The sequence below is a fragment of the Arabidopsis lyrata genome (genome assembly GCF_000004255.2).
Source record: "Arabidopsis lyrata subsp. lyrata unplaced genomic scaffold ARALYscaffold_3, whole genome shotgun sequence".
In the NCBI taxonomy this organism is placed as follows: Eukaryota; Viridiplantae; Streptophyta; class Magnoliopsida; order Brassicales; family Brassicaceae; genus Arabidopsis; species Arabidopsis lyrata.
Window position 1 is genome coordinate 8,955,674 of NW_003302553.1, and position 22,259 is coordinate 8,977,932.

Sequence of the window (22,259 nt, forward strand, 5' to 3'; positions counted from 1 at the left end):
AGTCAACTTTTTGTTCATGTTTAAAATGGCCACATACAAAGTTCGAAGTTAAAACGGCCATTTTTTGAAAGTTAGGCTATTAAATGACATTTTTCCCCATGCAAAACCCAAATTAATGCATTTTTTTATTGCTCATCGTCATCTATCTTCTTCTTTCTTTTTCTTTGACAATCTCAATATCTCTATATTTGATTAGAGGTTTTCGAGTAATTTAAGTAGAAATGCAAATAGGGTTTATGAGAGAATTAAAAGAGAAACTTGTGCTAATGGGACTCGTGAACAGCAAACTTGAGGAGAGTTGCATCAACCATCTTTTTCAACATCACTATGGCCTCGTCGACTCTCCCAGCCTTGGCATACCCGTTGATCATTGATCTAAACGTAGGAACATCGGGGCTCAAGTATTGGTCGGAGCATATTTCCACAAACAAATCTTGCGCTTCAGACATCATCCCGCGCTCGCAGAACTGAGCTATGATGTTAGCGTAGCAGCTAGAGGACCTCGTAAACTCGAGCCTCTTGAAAGTCTCGAGAGCCTCCTTGAAGTGGCCCAGCTTGAAACACGCATTCACCATTATACCAAAGGTCTCTCTATCAAAGTTCTTGGAATTGGTAATCATGGCGTTGAAGAGATCCCAAGCCTCTGTTTGCTTACCGTTTTGCAACAAGATCTCCAAAAGGGTATTCCCAGTGGCCGCACACACTAACTCCCCTTTCCTTATGATTAGAGACCTGTAAATCTCCATAGCTTTCTCGTCCTCTCCTTGCTTGAGCCAGTAATCCACAAATGTCGCATCCACGACCGCTCTTCTGTTCTGACCGTCAGTGCGACTAGGCCAGATCAATATTTTGTTACGACCATCAGTGAAGTCAGGCTCGGTCTTGTTGTTAAAATCATCAAATAATTCATAAGCCTTGTCGTGGTTTCCTAAATCCATAAATCCGCGGATGAGATAGCTGTATACCACCGAATCATAGAGCCTAATGTACTTTATTAACCCCACAGCTTCATAGATCCTCCCGGTGTTGACCAAGCCTTTGGCCAACGACCTGAATGTGTCGACATCTTTACGAAAATAGCCCCTACAGGGATGGCATAGTTTGAGTGCTTCATCTACACGATTTTGATCACAATGGGCTTTGACAACGTGGTTGAAGGAGACGGCGGAGTGTCCAAGTTTAGACTCGCTGTCGAAGAACTGGTACAGAGCGAATGCATCATCGTACCTTTCGGCGGCGCACATAGCGCCGATGATTTCGTTATGTATCATGTGCTCCTTATTCAAGCCGCCGTCGTTTTCCAAGACAGCAAGGCGCGATACCAGAGCTGCCTGGTACAATTGACAAAGCTCGATTAGTGAGCTCACTCTGAAGCGTAGAGAAATCGGACGCTTATCAATGAGAGAGAGGGCGTTCGGATCGAGTTTTTTGGTGAGCGTCGACGGGAGTGAAGATGGATCTTTCCCGAGTAAGATCCGGGACATGGAAGAGAAATTGTTGGTCTGGATGCGGAGGCCGAGAAAACTGCGGTGGATGGACATGGCGGCTGAGAGACACCTAATTCTATTTTTTATTTTTTTTGGTATATTCGAAAGGCTTTCTGTTAAACATTTTATTACCTAAGTCCTAAGTAGAGGAGACACAAAAAGAGGAAGAAAATAAACCAAATATAACACTTTTTCATGTTTATACATAGAGAATCTTGTATGAAAAGAAAAGAAAATATTTGCTTTCCTTGACAGTGAAATCATATTTAATTACTTGCCGTGTCCTCCAAGGAACATAGGACTGACGTGTGATAAGCAAGACATTGGATCTTAAATAGTTAGAAGATCTAAAGATCTTTAAGCACATTAGCAATATGAAGATTCCGACCATGTTTCTCCGCCGCCGCTTCCTCAGCAGCTCTTTATTTCTCTCTCTCCCTTCTCTTTGTCGCTTCTCCTCCTCTGTTTCTGTCTCCTCCGGCTTACCTCCACCTCCGCGGCCAGACTACATGGGCAATTCAGACTGCCGAGCAATCCCTCTAAGCGACAGTGTGGCCAAGCATGCTAGACTTTCTCCCTTCGCAGAGAATGAGGTCAAGCTACTAACAATTGCTTCAACCAGAATATTATGTGAATATCTATCTCTTCTGGATCCATCAGCCAAGAAACTTTGGGGAGAGATGCTGGACGGTATTGTCCATCTCATTTCACACAATGAACAAGAACTCTCAAAGAATACTGCCTCCATGCCAGGAGAGGATCCGGTGTGGTACTTTTGTTCTTCCTTAGAGAAACTCTGTTCTTCATATCCTGACATATACCCAAATAACATCGAAAAGAGCCTTAGCCCAGCTAATATGTCATACTTGGTCAAGCTATGTTCTCATTACAAATGTGAAATCTTCCGGGTAAGTGTTATTTCAATTTGTGTAATAATCTGCTGATATTTAGATTCATGAAGATTTTTGATGTATTTGAAATAAATTTTGGTAGAATGGATGAGATGAGAAGAAAGAAGAGCAACATTGCATTGGATGATATGTGAAGCAAAGTTATGGGCTTTTTTTTTCTTTCTTTTTTCCCGGCTCTAGATTTTAATGGAACCGTGTTTTTAGGAGCTTGCTATTGCCAACACTTTTGTGATTAAACTAAAGTTAACTTTGTTGACTTGGATTGGTAACTAATACCAAATTCTATTGATATCCCTTGAAAATGTATGAAATCAGAGTTACTTTGACATAAAGCGGACGAAATGTGTGAATGATTGCATTTCTATATAATGTATGTCTCAGAAATCTACAAGCTAAGATAAAATAGTTGAGAGAGTTGAGAAACACATCCACTAGCATTTTTTTTTTTTTTTTTTTTGTAAATGTTAAGAAACCACTAGCAATTTCTGAGTGTGAAAGTATCTCAATGGGAAACTGTTCGTATAGATGTTTTTGATCCATGTATGATTAAAATGCCTCAATTCAGCATGCCTTTGATGTGTTGGGGGATGTGGTAAAACAATTGATGAATTCCCATTTCAGTAACGACTGGCTTAAGTGATAGTCATTCATGTAACTAGAAGCAAAGAGAGGGGTCATTATCAAATATACGATGAGTTTTTGCCGGATTCTCAGCTTTGCATATGTGCTTGTGAAACTTCTTGCCTTATCTACACAGTACAAATTGTATTGGCTTTGAAATGTTATCAGCCACCAAGGGTATAACGTTCTCTGCTCGCTGGTACATTCAGGAAAATTACAAATTGCCTACTCTTAATTGTCAATAAATGACAATGTTGATTTCCAACTCTTAACATTTAGCACTTAAGCAAAGGAGAAAGCAAAATAGGAAAGAAAATTAATAAAATATTTTTCCAATAAAAATAATGTAACACTTTTTCATGTTTAGAAATAGAGAGAGAGATCGAGAAGGAAAAGATAAATATAGAGAATCCAGTACGAAAAGAAAAGAAAATATTTGCTTTCCCTGACAGTGAAATCATATACAATTATAAGATTTGCCGTGTCCTTCAAGAACATAGGAGTGACGTATCATATAAGCAAGACATTGGATCTTAAATAGTTAGAAGATCCAAGGATCTTAAAGCACACTTAGCAATATGAATATTCCGACCATGTTTCTCAGCCGCCGCTTCCTCAGTAGTTCTTGCGCTCTCTCGCTCCCTTCTCTTTGTCGCTTCTCCTCCTCTGTTTCTGTCTCCTCCGGTTTACCTCGACCTCCTCGGCGAGACTACATGGCCAATAGCGACTGCCGAGCAGTCCCTCTTCGCGACAGAGTGGCTTTCCTAATCCGCTTATCAGACCTGGACACTGCGGCAAAGCACGCGCGCCTTGCTCCCTTTGCGGAGAATGACAAAGAATACGCCGTGGATTGGGTCTGCGGCGCAATCATCGTCGCCATGTGCAAAGCCAAGAGGTATAGAGACGCCCTTGATCTGATCCGTTATTTCTTTAACGAGCACAAGATGATCCCACCAAAGGGTTCCTTCAATCATGTACTCAAAGGCGTCTTGGACGACTCTTCAAACGCCACAAAGACCCTCCTCAAGGTGAAAAGGTTGGCCCAAGCAGGAAGCTTCGATGAAGCCATGGATTCGGTCAGCGTGAAAGGTTGTATGAGGCAGATAAAGCCTTTTGGTATGTGTCTGGATGTGTCCAACAGTCTGATTCGAGAACTTTTGGATCTCGGGAAGTTCAAAGAGGCCCTCAAACTCTTTGGCGAAATCAAGATTAAAGACGACCACAACCGTGCCGCAGTTGCAAGCGCTACATTCATGGAGTATTGGTTCAAGAAAGGTAAGGAGGACGAAGCTATGGAGTGCTACAATAACTTACTAGCAACCAAGCTGACAAAAATTGAATCGACGGGTTCAATAGCACTATTGAAAGTTCTTTTAAAGTATGACAAGAAAACCCAAGCTTGGGCATTGTTCCACCATCTTGTAGATTCTGATAGGCAGACAAAATATGAATTTGTGGATTCAGATAAATTAAATCCAATAATGGTGAATGAGTGTTTCAAGATGGGTCAGATTCACGCGGCCATCCAGACTTTTAAGATCCCCATGGCAGACCCAGATGCTAGTGGTTTGAGAAACATTATCACATGTTTTTGCGAGCTAGGCTTATTAAAAGAAGCAGACCATTTCTTTGCAAAAATGCCGAGAGACTGCACCCCTGACGTTTCAACATACAAAGCCCTAATGGATGCATATGTAAAGGCCGGGAGAGTCGACGACATTCTCCAAATCTCAAACCACATGGTCGATGCATCTCTCAGCCAAGTTGCTAAGGTCTCTTGCCTCTTCTTTCAGCAGCCTCAGTAAATAGTACGTAACATCACCAGTTGGAGCTTTTGTCGAAGGGAAAAAAACCCCTTTATTTTCCGTACTTTTTATATTTTGCTGCTTGGTTTATCTATTATTATATTCTGAATCCATATTATTTTATAGTAACATTCTAGTTTTTTTAAAGAGTGTCGGACTGACGTTGGAAGGAAACCAAGTTATAGGCTTTCTTGTTTAAACCATAATTTAACAATAATCAAACGAAGGAATACAGTGAAGTGACTTTAATCTAATTAAGAGCAACATTATTGGGGAGGCCTTAGTTTTGGTTCTTAGTAATCTTTTAGTATTAAAATTGTAAAAGTTTTAGTTAAGAGCATGTATTTTGTTTTTAAATTTTATTTCTCTCCATTGGGGAGGCCTTAGCATATGGTTTTTAGAAAAACTATTTTCATGAATAAGTCATGCTTGCTGACAAAATTCGTTTGGTTTCTGTAAACAACTTCAAAGCTTAATCGCAAGTGCTCCCATCAGGAGACAGAACTTTCTGCAATAAGAAATCAACTACAGAGATTACAGCTAGTCTTCAAATTTCTCCGACAGAACTCAATGGTATCTTCAACTAAACACATGCAACTAGATCACCAAAGCGAGACTAAACCTAGCCTAATTTCCAGACCCTCAAACAACATCAATTAAACATGCTAAATATACATACAGACAGGATTTAATATGCTACATAACCTAATTTTACCAAAATCAGAAAACCCCAATTTCCCCAAATCTATGAACCCTAATTTCCCGACCCTAAAACAACAAACAATTAAAACATGCAGAGCTAGATTCGTACCTTACATGATCGTTTGGTGAATTATTCAATCCGATTTGTTGAAAAAATCGGAGTGAGACTTTGCTCTTCCGTTTTGATTTCCCAGACTCGCTGTTGTGGTCCACCAAATATCTTCCCAGTCTGTTGTTTCAAATGTGGACAACAATATTTGTCTACCAAAATTCTTCAAGTCTGTTATTTCAAAATCTTGTCCGCCAAATATCTTTGAACTCTGTTGTTTCAAATGTAGGCAAGTTTTTTCGTCCACCAAATATCTTAAAGTTCGATTGTGGCACATTTGAAAAGGTTTATGTTTTGTGGCATTTTTGATAAGTTTTGCTACAGTGAATGACATTTCCAACCAAATTCCCTTTATTTTTTCACTTCACTCATTGTAGGAGCGACACCTGTCATGCTCTTAAGCCAATTTTTTGCTCTTAACTAAGAACCATTCCTTAGCAAAATTAACATTTCAACCTTTAATTTTAATCACTCATGAGCTAAGAACTAAGCTAAGGACTTTCCAATAAGGATGGTTAGTAGCCATAACCAAGGGCGGACCCATGTTAAGTATATATAGCAGACCTTACTAGTTATTACCCATTCTCATATATTGTGGTTTTCGGAATCTAAATTTTACATAAATACAAATTATTTCCCTCCAAAACATCCTTTCAAATCCTATTCGCCACTTCCATGACTGATTTTTTGGCATCAGAAACTCAGAAAGTTTTGATGCTCCTCCATCAATTTCTAGGGGTGAGCCAAAATAAGGGACATGGTTTGGTTATGCTTTAACTTAAAATACCTATATTTGGTTTGGTTAAAAATTGTAAATTTGGGATAATTATAGATTTCTTTGGTTTAAATTACTTTCACTAATTTATTTGATTTCACTTCTCAAAATTGATTGAAGAAAGAGATTAAACTAAAAATAGGATGGTCTTAAAACTAAAAGTCTAAAAGTGGAGAGCGATATCCAACGAATTTAGACAACCCTCACTTCGCATCTTCACCATTCATTATTCCACATATGCCTCTCATGATTATGACACGTCACGTATCTATCTCGCGATTTTAGACAACTGAGCACACAAGCTTATCGATATTCAATCATTTTTCACGCTTAACTCCAAGGTCTGCATTGTGCACACTCGCTGGTACAATCAGGAAAATTTCAGATTACAAACTCTTACCAATAAATGACAACGTTGATGAAACTATTTACTAATGTGTACTAGAGAGTAACAATAGATTCGATTAACTGAACCTTGACAACATATCATCTCAAGCTCAAGCATCGAAAGGTCTTTTTTTGTCATAAATCATATACACTAGGCAGGCCATAAATCATATACACTACCTTGAAGATGAGATGGGAAATCGTTTTGACACTCAGCAAGCCATCCATTCGCACTGTGTGGAGTTCTTCAAGAATCTTCTAGGCAGCTCTGAAACTCAACCTCTGTTCATGTAGGATGACATAACGGCGCTGTTGAATTTCCAATGCTCAAAGTTCCCTCCTTGACTCTACGTTCTCCAAAGAAGAGATAAAAGAAGCTTTCTTCTCTCTCCCTAAGAACAAAGCCAGTGGCCCTAATGGTTATTCTTCGGAGTTTTTTACTAGTTGTTGGAGTGTGATTGGGGCAGAGGTGACGGCAGCTATTACTAAGTTCTTCTCCTCAGGTACTTTACTTAAACAGTGGAATGCTACTACATTGGTGTTGATTTCAAAAATTCAGAACGCGTCGAAGGTATCTGATTTCAGACCTATATCTTGCCTCAACACTTTGTATAAAGTCATCTCTAGGCTCTTAGCAAATAGGCTGAAGTCCATCCTCCCATCTGTTATATCTCATGCTCAATCTGCTTTCTTGCCTACTAGGCTGCTGTCAGAAAATGTTTTGTTGGCTTCAGAGATTGTGCAAGGCTACAATAGGAAAAATATAAAAGCAAGAGCACTGCTAAAGGTCGATCTAAGGAAAGCTTTTGATTCTGTCAGATGGGACTTCATGCTTGCTACTCTGCCAGCTCTAATCATTCCTGAAAAGTTTATTGGATGGATTAGAGAGTGTGTTTGCACCCCATCCTTCTCGATCTCGGTAAACGGAATGTCTGATGGGTTCTTCCAGAGTACAAGAGGCTTGAGGCAGGGAGACCCTCTTTCTCCATATCTATTTGTGCTTGCCATGGAAGTGTTTCAAAGATGATGCTATCAAGATTTGCTTCAGGTTCTATTGCTTACCATCCAATGACATCTGAGTTAGAAATTTCTCACTTGATGTTCGCCGATGACGTAATGGTTTTCTTTGATGGTAGTAATTCCTCCCTACATGGTATCTATGAGGCTCTGGATGACTTCGCAGGCTGGTCAGGACTTACAATGAACAGAAATAAGACTACTCTCTTCCATGCTGGTTTATCTCCATTGGAGGAGTCAGCGATTGCTCAATATGGTTTCCCCATTGGCACGCTGTCCGTAAGGTACTTAGGACTTCCCCTAATGTCCAGAAAGCTTACCATTGCTGAATACTCACCTTTGCTTGAGAAAATCACTAACAAGCTGAGAGGATGGGCAACTAAGTCACTTTCTTATGCGGGGAGAACTCAGCTCATTGCTAGTGTGATATACGGAACTATTAACTTTTGGATATCCACCTTTAGGCTTCCCAAGGGTTGTATAAATCTTAACAGGCTACCCACCAGGGATAGGCTAGCTTCATGGGGACTTCAAATCTCCACTGACTGCTCCTTTTGTGTTGGCTCAATGGAGACCAGGGATCACATCTTTCTGCATTGCACATTCGCTCAATCACTATGGAATCTCAGCCTCGCAAGATTGCGTTTGGCTCCGACAGTTTTTGCAAACTGGGCAGCCTTATTGGCTTGGCTAAAGGTCAAGAACACAAACTCGCCTCAAACACTACGACTATTGATTACCCATGCTCTAGTCTACGGGATCTGGAGGCAGCGGAACAACCTGTTTCACAACATCATTTCAATCTCGCCGCTCACCATCTTCATTGACATTGACCGGCAAATTATCAACTCAATCACAGCTAGGAGGAAGATGAAGAAATTCAAAAACCTTATGGCGCTTTGGCTCACCTAATGGATGCTCCTGTTTCCTTTTTCTGAGAATGTTTATAATCTAAATGTAACCTTGTTTTTTATTCTTTTTTGCCAAGGTTCATTTGTTCTAGGTCTTCTATTGTAACACCTACATTTCATCTAATGATATTTAATTACTCTCTTAGCAAAAAAAAAAAAAAAGGTCTTTTTTGCTCTCTTTGCTTAAAGTCTTATATTTCCTCTAAGAATAAACTAAATTCATCATCAAAGAAATGTGTTAAGATAACCCTGAAACTAATTGCAAACAAAAGCCACAATTTTAATGAGCGTATATTTAAAACCATCCAAATCAGTGCCTCTAAAAGGAGTTATTTTCAACTCGGAGCATAGAACCAAGACAGTGTATGAGTCCAAACATTTCAAAATCTCCGGGTTTATATCATAATCCTAATTTCCCAAAAAGAAGAAATGAAGTTAGAATGTTTGCGAGTAACAAGAAGAAACAGAAACTTATCTTCACCTTTTCGGTTACCACAATGATAGGCTTGGAATTAGATTTATATTCTACTCCCTTTGCTATCCTCCTCATAGTTTCGACATCCTTATAATGTGACATTGATCAAAGCCAATTTGATTAAGTAAAAATAATCTTTGTTTTAGTGCCATTTATATATTGACTACTGGCATTTATTGGCACTAAAACAAATAGGAAATAATAGATGCGAAAGTAACATTAATTGTACATGTGCTTCAAATAAATGATGATCACTGAAATCAAGTCTATCAACAAAACCTGCTCCAGTCTCTCAAACATATATAACCCACTAGTCAGCATAGCAGAACCTGAATCTTTGTTACAAAATCCAGTGAGCATAAAACTAGGATAATAGCACGAAGCAACTTACCATCTCGATGCTTTTGATGACAAATGCGTCAGCGGATCCAATTGCGGAAACACATAGCACAGAGGCACAACGCAATGCTTCTACAGCTACATGTGACCTAGCTTTTTTTAACATAGAACAAGTATTTGGGCACCATCTTGGAGTAGAAAATTGGATTCGACTTTTTGAATCTTTGTATCTTGTTCTCAATATCTCTGAGTCTTTGTTTAGCAATCTGCATGATCCAAAACCACTAACCTCAATAGTCATCATCAAAAGAAAGGAAAAAACAAAACAAAAACAAACTTGTCAACGCACCAAGTCCACGTGGTGTACTACAACAATCTGCCCGCTCAAGTGTCACAAGAGGTTCTCGTAAGGACCAAGCGAGACCAAATGTAGACCTGGGGTTGGGGCAACACAAAGTCAGTTGTCACTTATCATTCTTTACACAATAAGTAATATTGACCGAGAGATCCAATAATTTTTAGAATTTAGGGTTGTCGTTATTCGTTAATTTGATAAAACAAAAATTGTAACAATACACGAAATAACGTAATTCTACTTTTTTATTAGTATAATAAATGATATGTAAAATAGAAAATGATTTAGATACAGAATGGACATGATATGTAAAATAGAAAATGATAACGTAATATAATACATGATATGTAAAATAGAGAATTTGATTAGATTTAGATACAAAATGGGCATGATATGTAAAATAGGGAATGATTAACAGTGACCTAAATGTAAGTATATAAAATAGAAATCAAGAAGCATTCGTGATTAGCTTTTATCAGTCTCACTTACATGTTCAATATTAGTATGTTGTTATTTTGGTGAATATGTAACAAATTATGGAGTAAAAAGAAAAGCAATTATATATGTTAGCTGTGTGTGTGTTCCACATGTAAACGAAAATCAATAATTCCATTCAATAATAAATTAAAACTTTGCGAGTTTTGTAACTAAATAAACAGATACAAACAAAAAGTATATCAGTCTGATCTATTAATTGATTCATTTTTCTAACCTTCATGTTTAAAAATTTCATGTGCTCATGGATCACTCCAAATGGCATTTCATTAGTTATGCATCATATTACATAATTGTAACGAGTGTGTATATATATATATTTTACGAAAAAGAGTGTGATTTTTGCTTACATATTTTTTTTTTTTGGGAAAATTGGATATAAAGGATAAATAACTAATCTCACCTGGTAGAAGTCCACTCGGATAAGCTATTTAATAAGATAATGTTTTGTTATTGATTTTTTTGTGTTTAGCCCAAATCCTTTTATCCTGTTTGCTTGAGTGTCTAATGTTGTTCAACTAATTGGTTTTGTTTTTAGCTTTTTTCACAACCAGCCAATCAGAATAATGAATCCGATGTGGGACGTTGAACACACACTATTTCATAATTGGGTAATATATGTACGTTTTTAAAATTTCGAATCACAATGTATGCATAATATTTGTTTTGAGATTTTTCTTAACTTTATGTATTATATGATGATTCAAAATAGTTAAAAAAATAATCAAACAAAGATGATAGAAAAATTATAAATTTAAATCTTAATCAAAATTTTCTAATTTATATATTATTAAATATAGAATATCTAGTTCACAATTTTGGCTTTGAAATTTTTAACACTAGTAGTTTATTGCTCTCATGTATCAATATATTGGAAAGTTGCCTAGTGTCATGATCAATTTATTCTAGGTCTCCTATTGCAGTCCTTGATATTAAACCGTTTGCAAGGAGACGCATCATACCACTGTTGCATCTCGACGGTTTTCCAATGGTTAATGCCACATCTTTATGGTTGTTGACAGTTGATGCCTATTGCGGCCGTGTCACCATAACTTGGAGAGCGTAAATCAGTGATAAACTTGGTGATCTTTGTTTTCGTGAGCTAACCTACCTTCTCTTATCTTTGGTTGTCCTGATTCAGCGGGCACCTCAAGAGAGATTGATGCATCTTCTGGGATCTTCCATGAGATGCTTTCATCTCCCGGTGATACACGTCAGCCAAATTCAATTGTTGAGAGGAATGACTCGGAAGACTCTGATGGAAGAAGAGGTTTTGTTGAAGACATGGCAAACGAGAAAGACTCGAATGGAAGTGAGAGGATTGCTGAAAGAAAGAAATAATAATTCCATTTAAGAAACTAAAAATTATTATTTTTGTAACTAAATGAAAAATATACAAACAAAAAGTATACTAATTCATTAACTGATTCATTTTTTCTAACCTTCACCTTTTTAAAAATGTCACGTGCTCATGGATCACTCCAAATGGCAACTCATTAGTTTTGCGCTCATACTACATAATTGTCACATAGTGTGTAATTTTTGTTCACATAATTTTTTTTTGTTGTTGAATATGCTTTGTTTTTATCTCAAAGTGTCCGAACACCTAAATACAAACAAAAAGTATATGCATATGTGTAGTATAATCAAAAGATATGTAAGAGATATTTCAAGTTGTTTAGCAAATTTTTGTGTGTGTGAGATAATCAAAAGGTATGTAAGAGATATTCCAACTTGTGTATCAAATTTTGTGGTCCTTCAACTCACAAATAAAATTACTTATTTGTATAGTTTCCTTCAAAAATATGTTTTGTTGATTTTTAGTAGTTTTTTTTTTTGTTTTTTTCTTAGTTTTGTAAGTTCTTTAATTTGAAGTATCTAAACTCTCAATATATGGGGATGTGCCTTTAGTCAAGTGGTTAAGTCCATTTGACTCCGTCTTCCCCACCGGAGTTCGACTCCAGTAAGTCGCGTTACCCCGCGTAAAAGGGATTGGCTATGGATCGGGCCTTGTCGATCCAAAGATGTCAAAAAAAAAAAACTCTCAATATATTGCAACCATGGTAAAACTTGTTAGGGTTTTAAATTAATCAAGAGCATGGATAAGTGTATTTAATTCAGGTTTTATGTCAATTGTAATTTTGTGGATCAAATATTTTTTTAGAGTCTCATGACTGATGACTCTCATCTATGCTTATTACTTTATCAAGTCTATTAATTCTTTCATTTTTAAACCCCCACCGTTTAATTGAGCTGCGACCCACATAAAAATGTAGGGAATATAGGGACAAATCAATGTCTTTCACTGGGAGTAATCAAAATGCTACATATATTTATATACTATAAAAAAGTCTCACGCGTTGCATGAGTTTAAATGAATATAGAAAATTGAGCATACTATAACAACATAAATAGTAAATTAAATGAATTCAAGTTTGATAAATTACATACAAATTTGGAGAAACTGCTCATTTGGCACAAAGCGATTATATCACAGTCTTTCGCTTACATATTTAATATTTTTTTTTATCAAGAAAAACAATACTAAAACCAAATTCTAAACTATAAGATTGATTATCTTACTCAAACTTGAAGCCTTGTGCAAATGGGCACATTCGAAAGCATTATTATATTTTCGAAAAGAATCGTTATTATGAAATTCATTAGCTTTGATTCTTAATTACATGTTTCCACTTACATTGATGACTAAAGCTTACTCAAACTTGAAGCCTTGTGCAAATGGGCACATTCGAAAGCATTATTATATTTTCGAAAAGAATCGTTATTATGAAATTCATTAGCTTTGATTCTTAATTACATGTTTCCACTTACATTGATGACTAAAGCTTACTCAAACTTGAAGCCTTGTGCAAATGGGCACATTCGAAAGCATTATTATATTTTCGAAAAGAATCGTTATTATGAAATTCATTAGCTTTGATTCTTAATTACATGTTTCCACTTACATTGATGACTAAAGCTTACTCAAACTTGAAGCCTTGTGCAAATGGGCACATTCGAAAGCATTATTATATTTTCGAAAAGAATCGTTATTATGAAATTCATTAGCTTTGATTCTTAATTACATATTTCCACTTACATTGATGACTAAAGCTTACTCAAACTTGAAGCCTTGTGCAAATGGGCACATTCGAAAGCATTATTATATTTTCGAAAAGAATCGTTATTATGAAATTCATTAGCTTTGATTCTTAATTACATGTTTCCACTTACATTGATGACTAAAGCTTACTCAAACTTGAAGCCTTGTGCAAATGGGCACATTCGAAAGCATTATTATATTTTCGAAAAGAATCGTTATTATGAAATTCATTAGCTTTGATTCTTAATTACATGTTTCCACTTACATTGATGACTAAAGCTTACTCAAACTTGAAGCCTTGTGCAAATGGGCACATTCGAAAGCATTATTATATTTTCGAAAAGAATCGTTATTATGAAATTCATTAGCTTTGATTCTTAATTACATATTTCCACTTACATTGATGACTAAAGCTTACTCAAACTTGAAGCCTTGTGCAAATGGGCACATTCGAAAGCATTATTATATTTTCGAAAAGAATCGTTATTATGAAATTCATTAGCTTTGATTCTTAATTACATGTTTCCACTTACATTGATGACTAAAGCTTACTCAAACTTGAAGCCTTGTGCAAATGGGCACATTCGAAAGCATTATTATATTTTCGAAAAGAATCGTTATTATGAAATTCATTAGCTTTGATTCTTAATTACATGTTTCCACTTACATTGATGACTAAAGCTCTTGAATAATATGTAAACCAACAACATTCCCAACGCTCCATAAGAATACAGAGTTGGGGATGTTGTTGGGTTTCCTAGCTCTATTTTATATGGTGATGCTTTTTTTTTTTTGCCGGTGGAGGTTTTAGGACTCAGCATCGTAATCCCAAAGTCTCGGTGGTTAATAATTATATAAATTTATTAAACTCTATGCAATATATATTAAACTCTATGCAATATATATTATATTATATCATCTAAGAAAATTTATTTAAAATACAATGCCTTCTAAGAATAAAATAAATACATCATCAAATTCCTAAGAGTAATAAAACAATAACAAAATGCAATAATATAACCTTGAATCTAACTGTAAACATAAAACTTAGCAGCTAGAGCTCTCATAAGTGTAGAATTAAAGCTATCCACATCAGTTCCCCTAATAGGAGTTATTTGCAACTCAGAGCATAGCACTAAGACTGTGTATGAGTCCAGACATTTGAGGATCTCGGGGTCTCTATCATAATCCTAATTTCCCAAAAATTCAAAAAGGAGTTAGATTCATGTCTCTGGACTTGAACTTAATAACGTTTTAAATAACAACCATAAGGAAACTTAATAACATCTTCACCTTTTCAGTTACTACAATGATAGGCTTGGAATTAGATTTGTGCTCTAGTCCATTTGCTCTCCTCCTCATAGTTTCGACATCCTGCACTTATCATTATGATATTGATCAAAGCCAATTTGATTTAGTTAAAATAATCTGTGTATATCCATTTTTTGGCAGTGAAACAAATAGGGAATAACATATAAAAGATAGCTGTGAAAGTAGCATTGTACCTGTGCTTCAAATAAATGATGATCACTGAAATCAAGTCTATCAACATAATGTGCTCCAGTCTTTCAAACATATATAACCCACTAGTCAGCATAGCAGAAACTGAATCTTTGTTACAAAATCCAGAGAGCAAGAAAATAGGATGATAGCACAAAACAACTTACCATCTCGATGCTCTTGACGAATGCGTCAGCAGATCCAATTGCGGAAACACATAGCACAGAGGCACAGCGCAATGCTTCTAAAGCTACATGTGACCTAGCATTTTTAACTTCGAACAAGTAATTGGGCACCATCTTGGAGTAGAAAATCGGGATCGACTTTTTGAATCCTTGGACCATGTTCTCAATATCTCTGAGGCTTTGTTTAGTAATCTGCATGATCCAAAACCACTAACCTCAATAGTCATCATCAAAAAGAAAGGAAAAAACAAAACAAAGACAAAGTTGTAAACATACCAAGTCCACGTGGTGGACTACAGCAATATCTGCCCGCTCAAGCGCCACAAGAGGTTCTCGTAAAGGACCAAGGGGAACCAAATGACCATTTCCCCACGGATTCAGCCCGTTAAGCATCACAATCTCGAGATCACGAGACAAACTCAAATGCTATCTACCAAACAAGAGAGCACAAGTCTTGAAAATTGCGATAAACACAAAGAAGGTGAAAATAATCTCATAAAGCTAGAATTTGTAAATATAAACTGCAGAATATACCTGCATCCCATCATCTAGAATGATAGAACCAATTTTTTGAGAAATGGTCCTGGCTTCTGCTCTTTCATGAAGATCAAAGAATGTCCTTAAAGTAGAAGGATCTACACAACCATACTTTTCCAAAAACAGAGCAGCAGTAGCTGCCCGGTTTGCACCAACACCAATCTTTACCGGTCCACCACGAAGATGTCTTTCAAGCATTTTGGCTTCATCTCCACCAGCATAACCCTGCAGTTAACGGCAATATCTAAAGTCTAAGTTCACAAGCAAACACTCCAAAATTCAATGTTAACTAGCGTTATCATCAACCAAATTCAAATTCAAAGTAATCTATAGTAGTTTGAAGAATGGGAATTACACGAGTGAGAATAAGAGGTGAAATTCCAGAATCAACGAGGAGTTGAGAAATGTATTCCACCATTGGCGTCTTCCCATTACCTCCCCAGCTTAAATTCCCAACGCTGATCACCGGAACCGGTAATCTTCATCCACAGGATCAAATTAAATTACAGATATGTTACTATTGATTCGATAAAAGCATAATTCAATTGATCGAGAGAGAGAAAACTCACCGGTCTTTCTGCAAGAGTGAGAAGCGGTAGAGAGAGCGGCGGATTTGGAGAGCGCCGGAGTATAGAGAAGAAGCGAGTGTGAGGATGGGAACGAGAGAGCGGTGAAGAGCAGGGGAAGTAGTATGGACTCGCGTGTAGGCGATTTCGTTCACCACCTTCCTCAGCTTCTCCATGGACTTACTCTGCAACTACTGTACGAGATTCTGACTTTGCGATTCGCTCATAAACCGAAATTCGTTCGACGATTTATTAAGTCTGGTTTAACCGTTTTTAGTTAAAATCCAGTCTTTCGGTTTAGCAAGATCACCCTTTTCCTCTTTTGTTTTACATTAACGTCGGATGTATATGAAAATCTATCAAATCCACCCATTGGTACTGGAATTTTGCATAAAATAAGCAAACTTTGAGATCTCATGGATTAAATTTCATGTTAACTTCGGACTAAATTAGATTAAAAAACTCTGTGCTAACCCGTAAACTAAGATCTCTTTCAATATGCATTTTTACAAAATTGAAAAAAATACAAATTATCGAAAGAAAACAATTACAGAGCTTCAAGAACTAAGTAAATGTATTTAACCCTTTCCATGTTTTGGGGTCTTGGAGCTTCTTAGAACACAAACACCACCTTCGCAGGTGTAATCTCCAGATCCAGAGGAGTCCTTTGCGAAACAGCTGAAAATATTAGAGAAGAAACCCATCAGCCTCTGATTCTAGAGAAACTTTCTATTCACAGACACATGGGCTTTCCAGGTTCTTTGCATTTGTATACATTGTCTAATATATAGAGAGAAAACACCAAGATTCATAAATCAGAGGTGGAGATTAAATATACCAAGGAGTCAACGATGGTGTGCTAAACAAATACAAATCGTATGTTTTTTAAAGACTGAAACTGAAACACGTTACTAATACGATCATGGACGACTAAGTCTTCCTAAAGAACACACGTTGCTGGTTACAATAATGTTAACTAAGACAAATAATAGATGTGTGAAAGAGAGCTTAAGTTCGCAGTATTCTACCTGAGTTATTACAAGGTAACAATGGCTTCCTTTCTTCAATTCTTCGCCTTCTTCTTTGGCTGTCGTTTCTTTCTAGACTTCTTAAACCCACCTCCGTTCTCCTGTGGACAATACAGTTCAATGAATTAGTTCACAGAGAAGGTTTATGCATAACATTATCAGATAGTAACAACCAGCTTCAGTATATGCTGACCTTTCTGTAACATCTATAAGCACTTTGACCTGAAAACTCCTGTCCGCTTTTAGAGATATATACCTACAAAGAGCAAGAAAATTCAGAGACAACAAATTTTCAGACGTCCCTGTCTCTATGTGTTCTTTAACAAATAGTTCTCATGCTTAAAAAGATGTGTGTGTGCATGTGTGTTTGACACATTCACTTTTCTATGTATTTTTAGAACCGTGGAAACAGAAACCTACCTTCCTTCCTTCTGGGGATGTGAACCAATGACCTGCAGAGCCACTGTTAGCTGATACACGCCTTTTGCCAGCATCCTTTGGAGCTGCAGCTCTCGTTTTAGGATTTAACCAGCCTTCAGAATTGTGTGCGCTCTCTTGTCCTTTTGAAAACTTTGACTTTGTTTGCCCTCTTCTGCAGCTTTTGCTGCTAGAGTCTCCAGTTTTAGAACTCCCTTTGCTGCCAAATTGATTCCTGCAATGGCATTCGAAAGATATGTCAATGCCCTGAAAGCAGAAGATTGTAAGTATCAAAACAAGAAAGGGATTAGGAAAAACCTACATATAATCAACAAGGAACACCTCTCGCTGGCTCTCCCTATCATTGACAATTCCCAGAGGCAAGAAGTTTGGTAACCGCTGTCGAGCTAGATTCCGGATCCTTGGATCACTATGCAAGAAGAAACGATGAGATGGAGGAGAAGGGTGAGAAAAATCCAAGAATTGCCCAGTTTGCTGAAAGCCAGTCAAGTTATGATTTCCGCTATTGCTACTACTTGCCGCAGCACTGCTTTGTTTCTGAGCTGTGCTAGTCGTCTTGATGGAGCTAAAATAGTCCTGACAAACATCATCCAAAGCTGGTGTTTGAATCTTGGAAATTGCCGGGGAAAAATCTTTCCACAAATCCTTAATACTTGGAATAGATCCAGGTTCCTTTCTCTTTGGTTTAATTGCAATAGATGGTTGATCCTTTGAGGATGAATCATGTTTTTTAGTTACTCTGCTTAAATCTCTGCTGGTGGATGGATGGTCATCTTCCGAATCTGAATCTAGTAGCTGGAACCTTCGCAGAGGACTACGACTTGACCTCTGAAACAATGATGCAACAGAACTAATCCCAGAGGCAGCAGATGCTGGAACATCCGACTGCTTTCTTTTTCCGCGAGAGATAGAAGGTTGATTAGATAAAACCCCAGAACCATGAAGTGGCACCCTTGAGCTGCAACTAGAAAAATGACTTCTCGCTGAGGCAGGTGCATCTGCATGCATCAACACAAGTTTTATATCAAGATGAAACCAACAAAATATGGAACTACTTAAAAATATTACAAGGACTCGCACTCGATAGAATAATGTTAAGCCTCTCCACTAAAGAAATCCAAAAGAGACCAGTTTGAGTGGAATGACGCTTAATCAGTGTCCTTGTAAATAACAAATTGTCAGCGTGAAGGCTCCAAACCCATTCTAGTCTACCTATTAGTATCGACAACTGCAATCAATTTTTCATCTTTGAGCCACAAGAAACTGATCCTGATATCTAAGTAGACGAGGGTTTGCATCAGCTTCCTAAATCCATCAGTTTTAAGCTCTCTATGATGAACTAAGGATGGTCTTTCAATATCAATGGATTTCCAATTCCAAAACACCTAAGTTTCCAGTTATTTTCCAAAGCAATTAAATGAAATCCCAATAAAAAGCCAATGAGTGAAGAAATTCTAATTAGCTCATTGACGTATAATAAGAGATCTAACAATGCTCGATTCAATCCCAGCAGTTTAAGTAAGACCCATTTTCAGAAAGACAAAGCAAAAGCTCAAAATATAATTACCCGTGGGAAAATCCTCTGGAGAAGAGAACTCTTCAATGTCATCATCCCGGTCCTCTATAGCCACGCCTCTATCATCTTTCCAAGAACACTTGTTGGGATTAATTCCCCGTCGCAACCGCTTGAGAACCGGGCTTCTAAAATCTGGTTCAAGCTCCCGATCGGAATCTGAGACCGTAAGTCCCGCCTCTGGCTCGTTATCGCCGTCCCCGATTAATTGGTCGCCGGTGGAGCTAGGGTTCTGATGTGGATCCGATGCAGCATCAAGATCAAACCCTAGCGAAAACGATGGTGGCTCAATTGAATCCATGAGAATGAATTTAGGGTTTGGACTAGGAGATGAAGAGTCTTCAAAGACATGGAATTGGCGCGTTGGTGTGCCAAAGAAGCTTCAGATTTCGTGAAATTTCCCCGCCTAGCTCACAATCCATGATTTCAAAAAATTTCAAGTGATTAATATTAATTTCGTCGAAATATTTTCCGACGCAGATACAAAAATATAAGAAAAAATCAGAATGGGCCGTGAATATTTTAAAGTTGGATAGAGCCCATAATTGTGTGCCAAAAAAAAAAAAAAAAAAAAAAAAAAAGGATAGAGCCCATAATTTAATTTGGTGAACGGTTTGCTAACCTCGTCCATCTACTCTGATGTTGTTAATCAAAATCAACTAATTTTTTTTTTAATTGGGACTTATAATTCTGATGTTGATGACATATTGACAACACTATTAGACTATCATTATTCGATTACAAATCCTAATTATCAATTAATTATTTACAAAAAGACTTGACATCATCGGCCACGGTATTAATAATATGACATATAAACACATTTATCGAAATTGTTTACACTTAACGGGTGCTCTAAATCGAATTAACAAAGACATCATCGGCCTTAAAAAGTGTAACATAAAAGATGTTTTAATCAAACGAATCCAAAAATATCATCTTTTCTTTTTGTATTTTGCTTTTGTTGGTCGACTTTGTAATTTATTTTTGTTTTATCTTCTTTGCTTACAAGCTAAGGCTTATCCTCCATTTTTGTCATTTGCTCTTGTGACAGCATTTCGGGTCTCACCACCCAATTCACCGTTTTTACTTTTTCTCTAACTTTCTATTTTTATTTATATTTTTTTTACTTCTTCAACTTTAATTTTTGTTTGTTGTTATACTTTCACGATTTTGAATTACTGTTTTCTTGTTGACAAAACAAAAAAAATTATTGTTCTTTTGTTTGTCGGGAAAGAATTATTGTTTACTTTCACACTTGGACCATCCCACTATTCAGATGATACTTCATATTTTGCAAAAACAAAAATAAATAAAGCAAAATTCATACTCCCTCTGTTCCTTGAAGATTAATGTTCTAGAGTTTTCACATATATTAAGAAACAATCATTGTTTAATTATTTGTCAATTACTTTTTTATATTAAACATTTTTTAATAACTTTAAACCAATAGTATTAGAAAACAGTTAATCATTACGTCTTGAAGTTTACGATATATTAATTTTAATCAATTAAAAATAAAACAAAAATCTAAAAAATCAAACTTTGTGGAACAAACTAAAACTCTAGAACATCAAATATCTAGGAACAGAGGGAGTATAAGATAAAGATATTATAAAAAATCAATCTTAAGAAAAAACAAAAAAACATTGGACAAGACAACAGACTGAATTACCGTTTTATTCTTCTGAAATCAAAATCAACACATTCATACGAGATATGGTAAGGACAATTTGGTCATTTAGACACGTGTCGTCCCCGCGTTGCAAAAGCCTATAAAGAATCCATTTTACCTTTTCTCACTGAATCTGAAAGAAAAAGCTCGCAGAGATGGAAAAATGGGGAAGATTGCTGCTCGTAACAGTATCTGCGTTAATCTTTGCTTCTGTGGCGGCAGATGATTACGTCAGACCAAAACCTCGTGAAACCTTGCAGTTTCCATGGAAACAAAAGTCATCTTCTTTACCCGAGCAGGTAAATTAGACTTACTTGAGCTCCTCTGTTTTTTTCTGATTAGATGATTCTTGTTTCCGAAAAATCATGTTTTTATGGTCTGATCTCTGTCTATTCTTGTAACTGCATGTGGGTCTCTGTTTGTTTTCTCCACAAAATCCGATTTTTGGGTTACTTACTCCAGAGAATCCCATTTGCTAATGTCCTGAAGTCCTTCTCATTACTGTCTTCAAATGGATAAATCTGATTACTTTGTAGGTTCGATCAACGCCATTAGTAATCTTTACTACTTTGGATAAAATTGCCGTTGCCTGATTGATTACTGACATCAATGGAAATGAGTTTTTATATCTGTTGTTCCATTCTGAAGAAAAGATTGATGTTTGAGAGAAATTAAGATATGGAGAGTGCATGATACAGTTGGTAATGAACCTCATTGTAGGTTCTGTTATAGTTTCATTTGGTATTGTTTCTTATACTGAGATTCATACTTGCAGGTGCATATCTCATTGGCTGGAGATAAACATATGCGGGTCACTTGGGTTACGAGTGACAAATCATCTCCTTCGTTTGTTGAGTATGGAACATCGCCAGGGAAATACTCCTATCTTGGTCAAGGAGAAAGCACCTCCTACAGCTATATAATGTATAGATCAGGGAAGATACATCATACCGTCATCGGGCCTTTGGAAGCGGATACTGTTTATTATTACCGTTGTAGTGGAGAAGGACCCGAGTTCCATCTGAAAACACCACCAGCTCAGTTCCCGATTACTTTTGCAGTGGCTGGGGATCTTGGGCAAACTGGTTGGACCAAGTCGACTCTAGATCATATTGATCAATGCATATATGCTGTGCATCTACTTCCCGGGGATCTTTCTTATGCTGACTATATGCAGCACAAGTGGGACACGTTTGGAGAGCTGGTTCAGCCTCTGGCTAGTGTAAGGCCATGGATGGTGACGCAAGGAAACCATGAGAAAGAGA

At 36.9% G+C, this 22,259-nt stretch overlaps 5 protein-coding genes and 1 pseudogene across 5 annotated transcripts in view; 2 read left to right on the forward strand and 4 right to left on the reverse strand.

Moving 5' to 3' along the window:
- Nucleotides 1-263: 263 nt before the first annotated feature.
- On the reverse strand, nt 264-1,541 carry LOC9321443 (pentatricopeptide repeat-containing protein At3g60960, mitochondrial). Its single transcript, XM_002885331.2, has one exon. The coding sequence runs from the start codon at nt 1,539-1,541 to the stop codon at nt 264-266; it is 1,278 nt and encodes a 425-aa protein (XP_002885377.1).
- A 2,056-nt stretch (nt 1,542-3,597) lies between these two features.
- Nucleotides 3,598-4,824, forward strand: LOC9321444 (pentatricopeptide repeat-containing protein At3g60980, mitochondrial). The gene has a single exon (XM_021031021.1). The coding sequence runs from the start codon at nt 3,598-3,600 to the stop codon at nt 4,822-4,824; it is 1,227 nt and encodes a 408-aa protein (XP_020886680.1).
- Nucleotides 4,825-8,980: 4,156 nt separating this feature from the next.
- LOC110229898 lies at nt 8,981-10,197 on the reverse strand (annotated as a pseudogene).
- Nucleotides 10,198-14,420: 4,223 nt separating this feature from the next.
- On the reverse strand, nt 14,421-16,645 carry LOC9319315 (probable tetraacyldisaccharide 4'-kinase, mitochondrial). The gene is made up of 8 exons (XM_002885332.2): nt 16,284-16,645; nt 16,070-16,193; nt 15,712-15,939; nt 15,454-15,603; nt 15,160-15,369; nt 14,998-15,057; nt 14,786-14,866; nt 14,421-14,682 (listed from the first exon to the last, which is right to left on the reverse strand). Exons 1-8 carry the CDS (start codon nt 16,454-16,456, stop codon nt 14,521-14,523), a joined length of 1,188 nt encoding a protein of 395 aa, XP_002885378.1. The 5' UTR covers nt 16,457-16,645; the 3' UTR covers nt 14,421-14,520.
- A 68-nt stretch (nt 16,646-16,713) lies between these two features.
- LOC9321445 lies at nt 16,714-19,833 on the reverse strand. The gene is made up of 6 exons (XM_021032901.1): nt 19,314-19,833; nt 18,048-18,744; nt 17,729-17,960; nt 17,502-17,564; nt 17,309-17,409; nt 16,714-16,958 (listed from the first exon to the last, which is right to left on the reverse strand). Exons 1-5 carry the CDS (start codon nt 19,618-19,620, stop codon nt 17,344-17,346), a joined length of 1,365 nt encoding a protein of 454 aa, XP_020888560.1. The 5' UTR covers nt 19,621-19,833; the 3' UTR covers nt 16,714-16,958; nt 17,309-17,343.
- Nucleotides 19,834-21,115: 1,282 nt separating this feature from the next.
- The window catches only part of LOC9321446 (purple acid phosphatase 18), a 2,585-nt gene continuing 1,441 nt past the window's right edge, over nt 21,116-22,259 (forward strand). The window contains exons 1-2 of the mRNA XM_021031022.1: nt 21,116-21,293; nt 21,770-22,258. Coding sequence (XP_020886681.1) covers nt 21,150-21,293; nt 21,770-22,258 — 633 coding nt within the window. The 5' untranslated portion in view covers nt 21,116-21,149. The remainder of the gene's footprint in view (nt 21,294-21,769; nt 22,259) is intronic.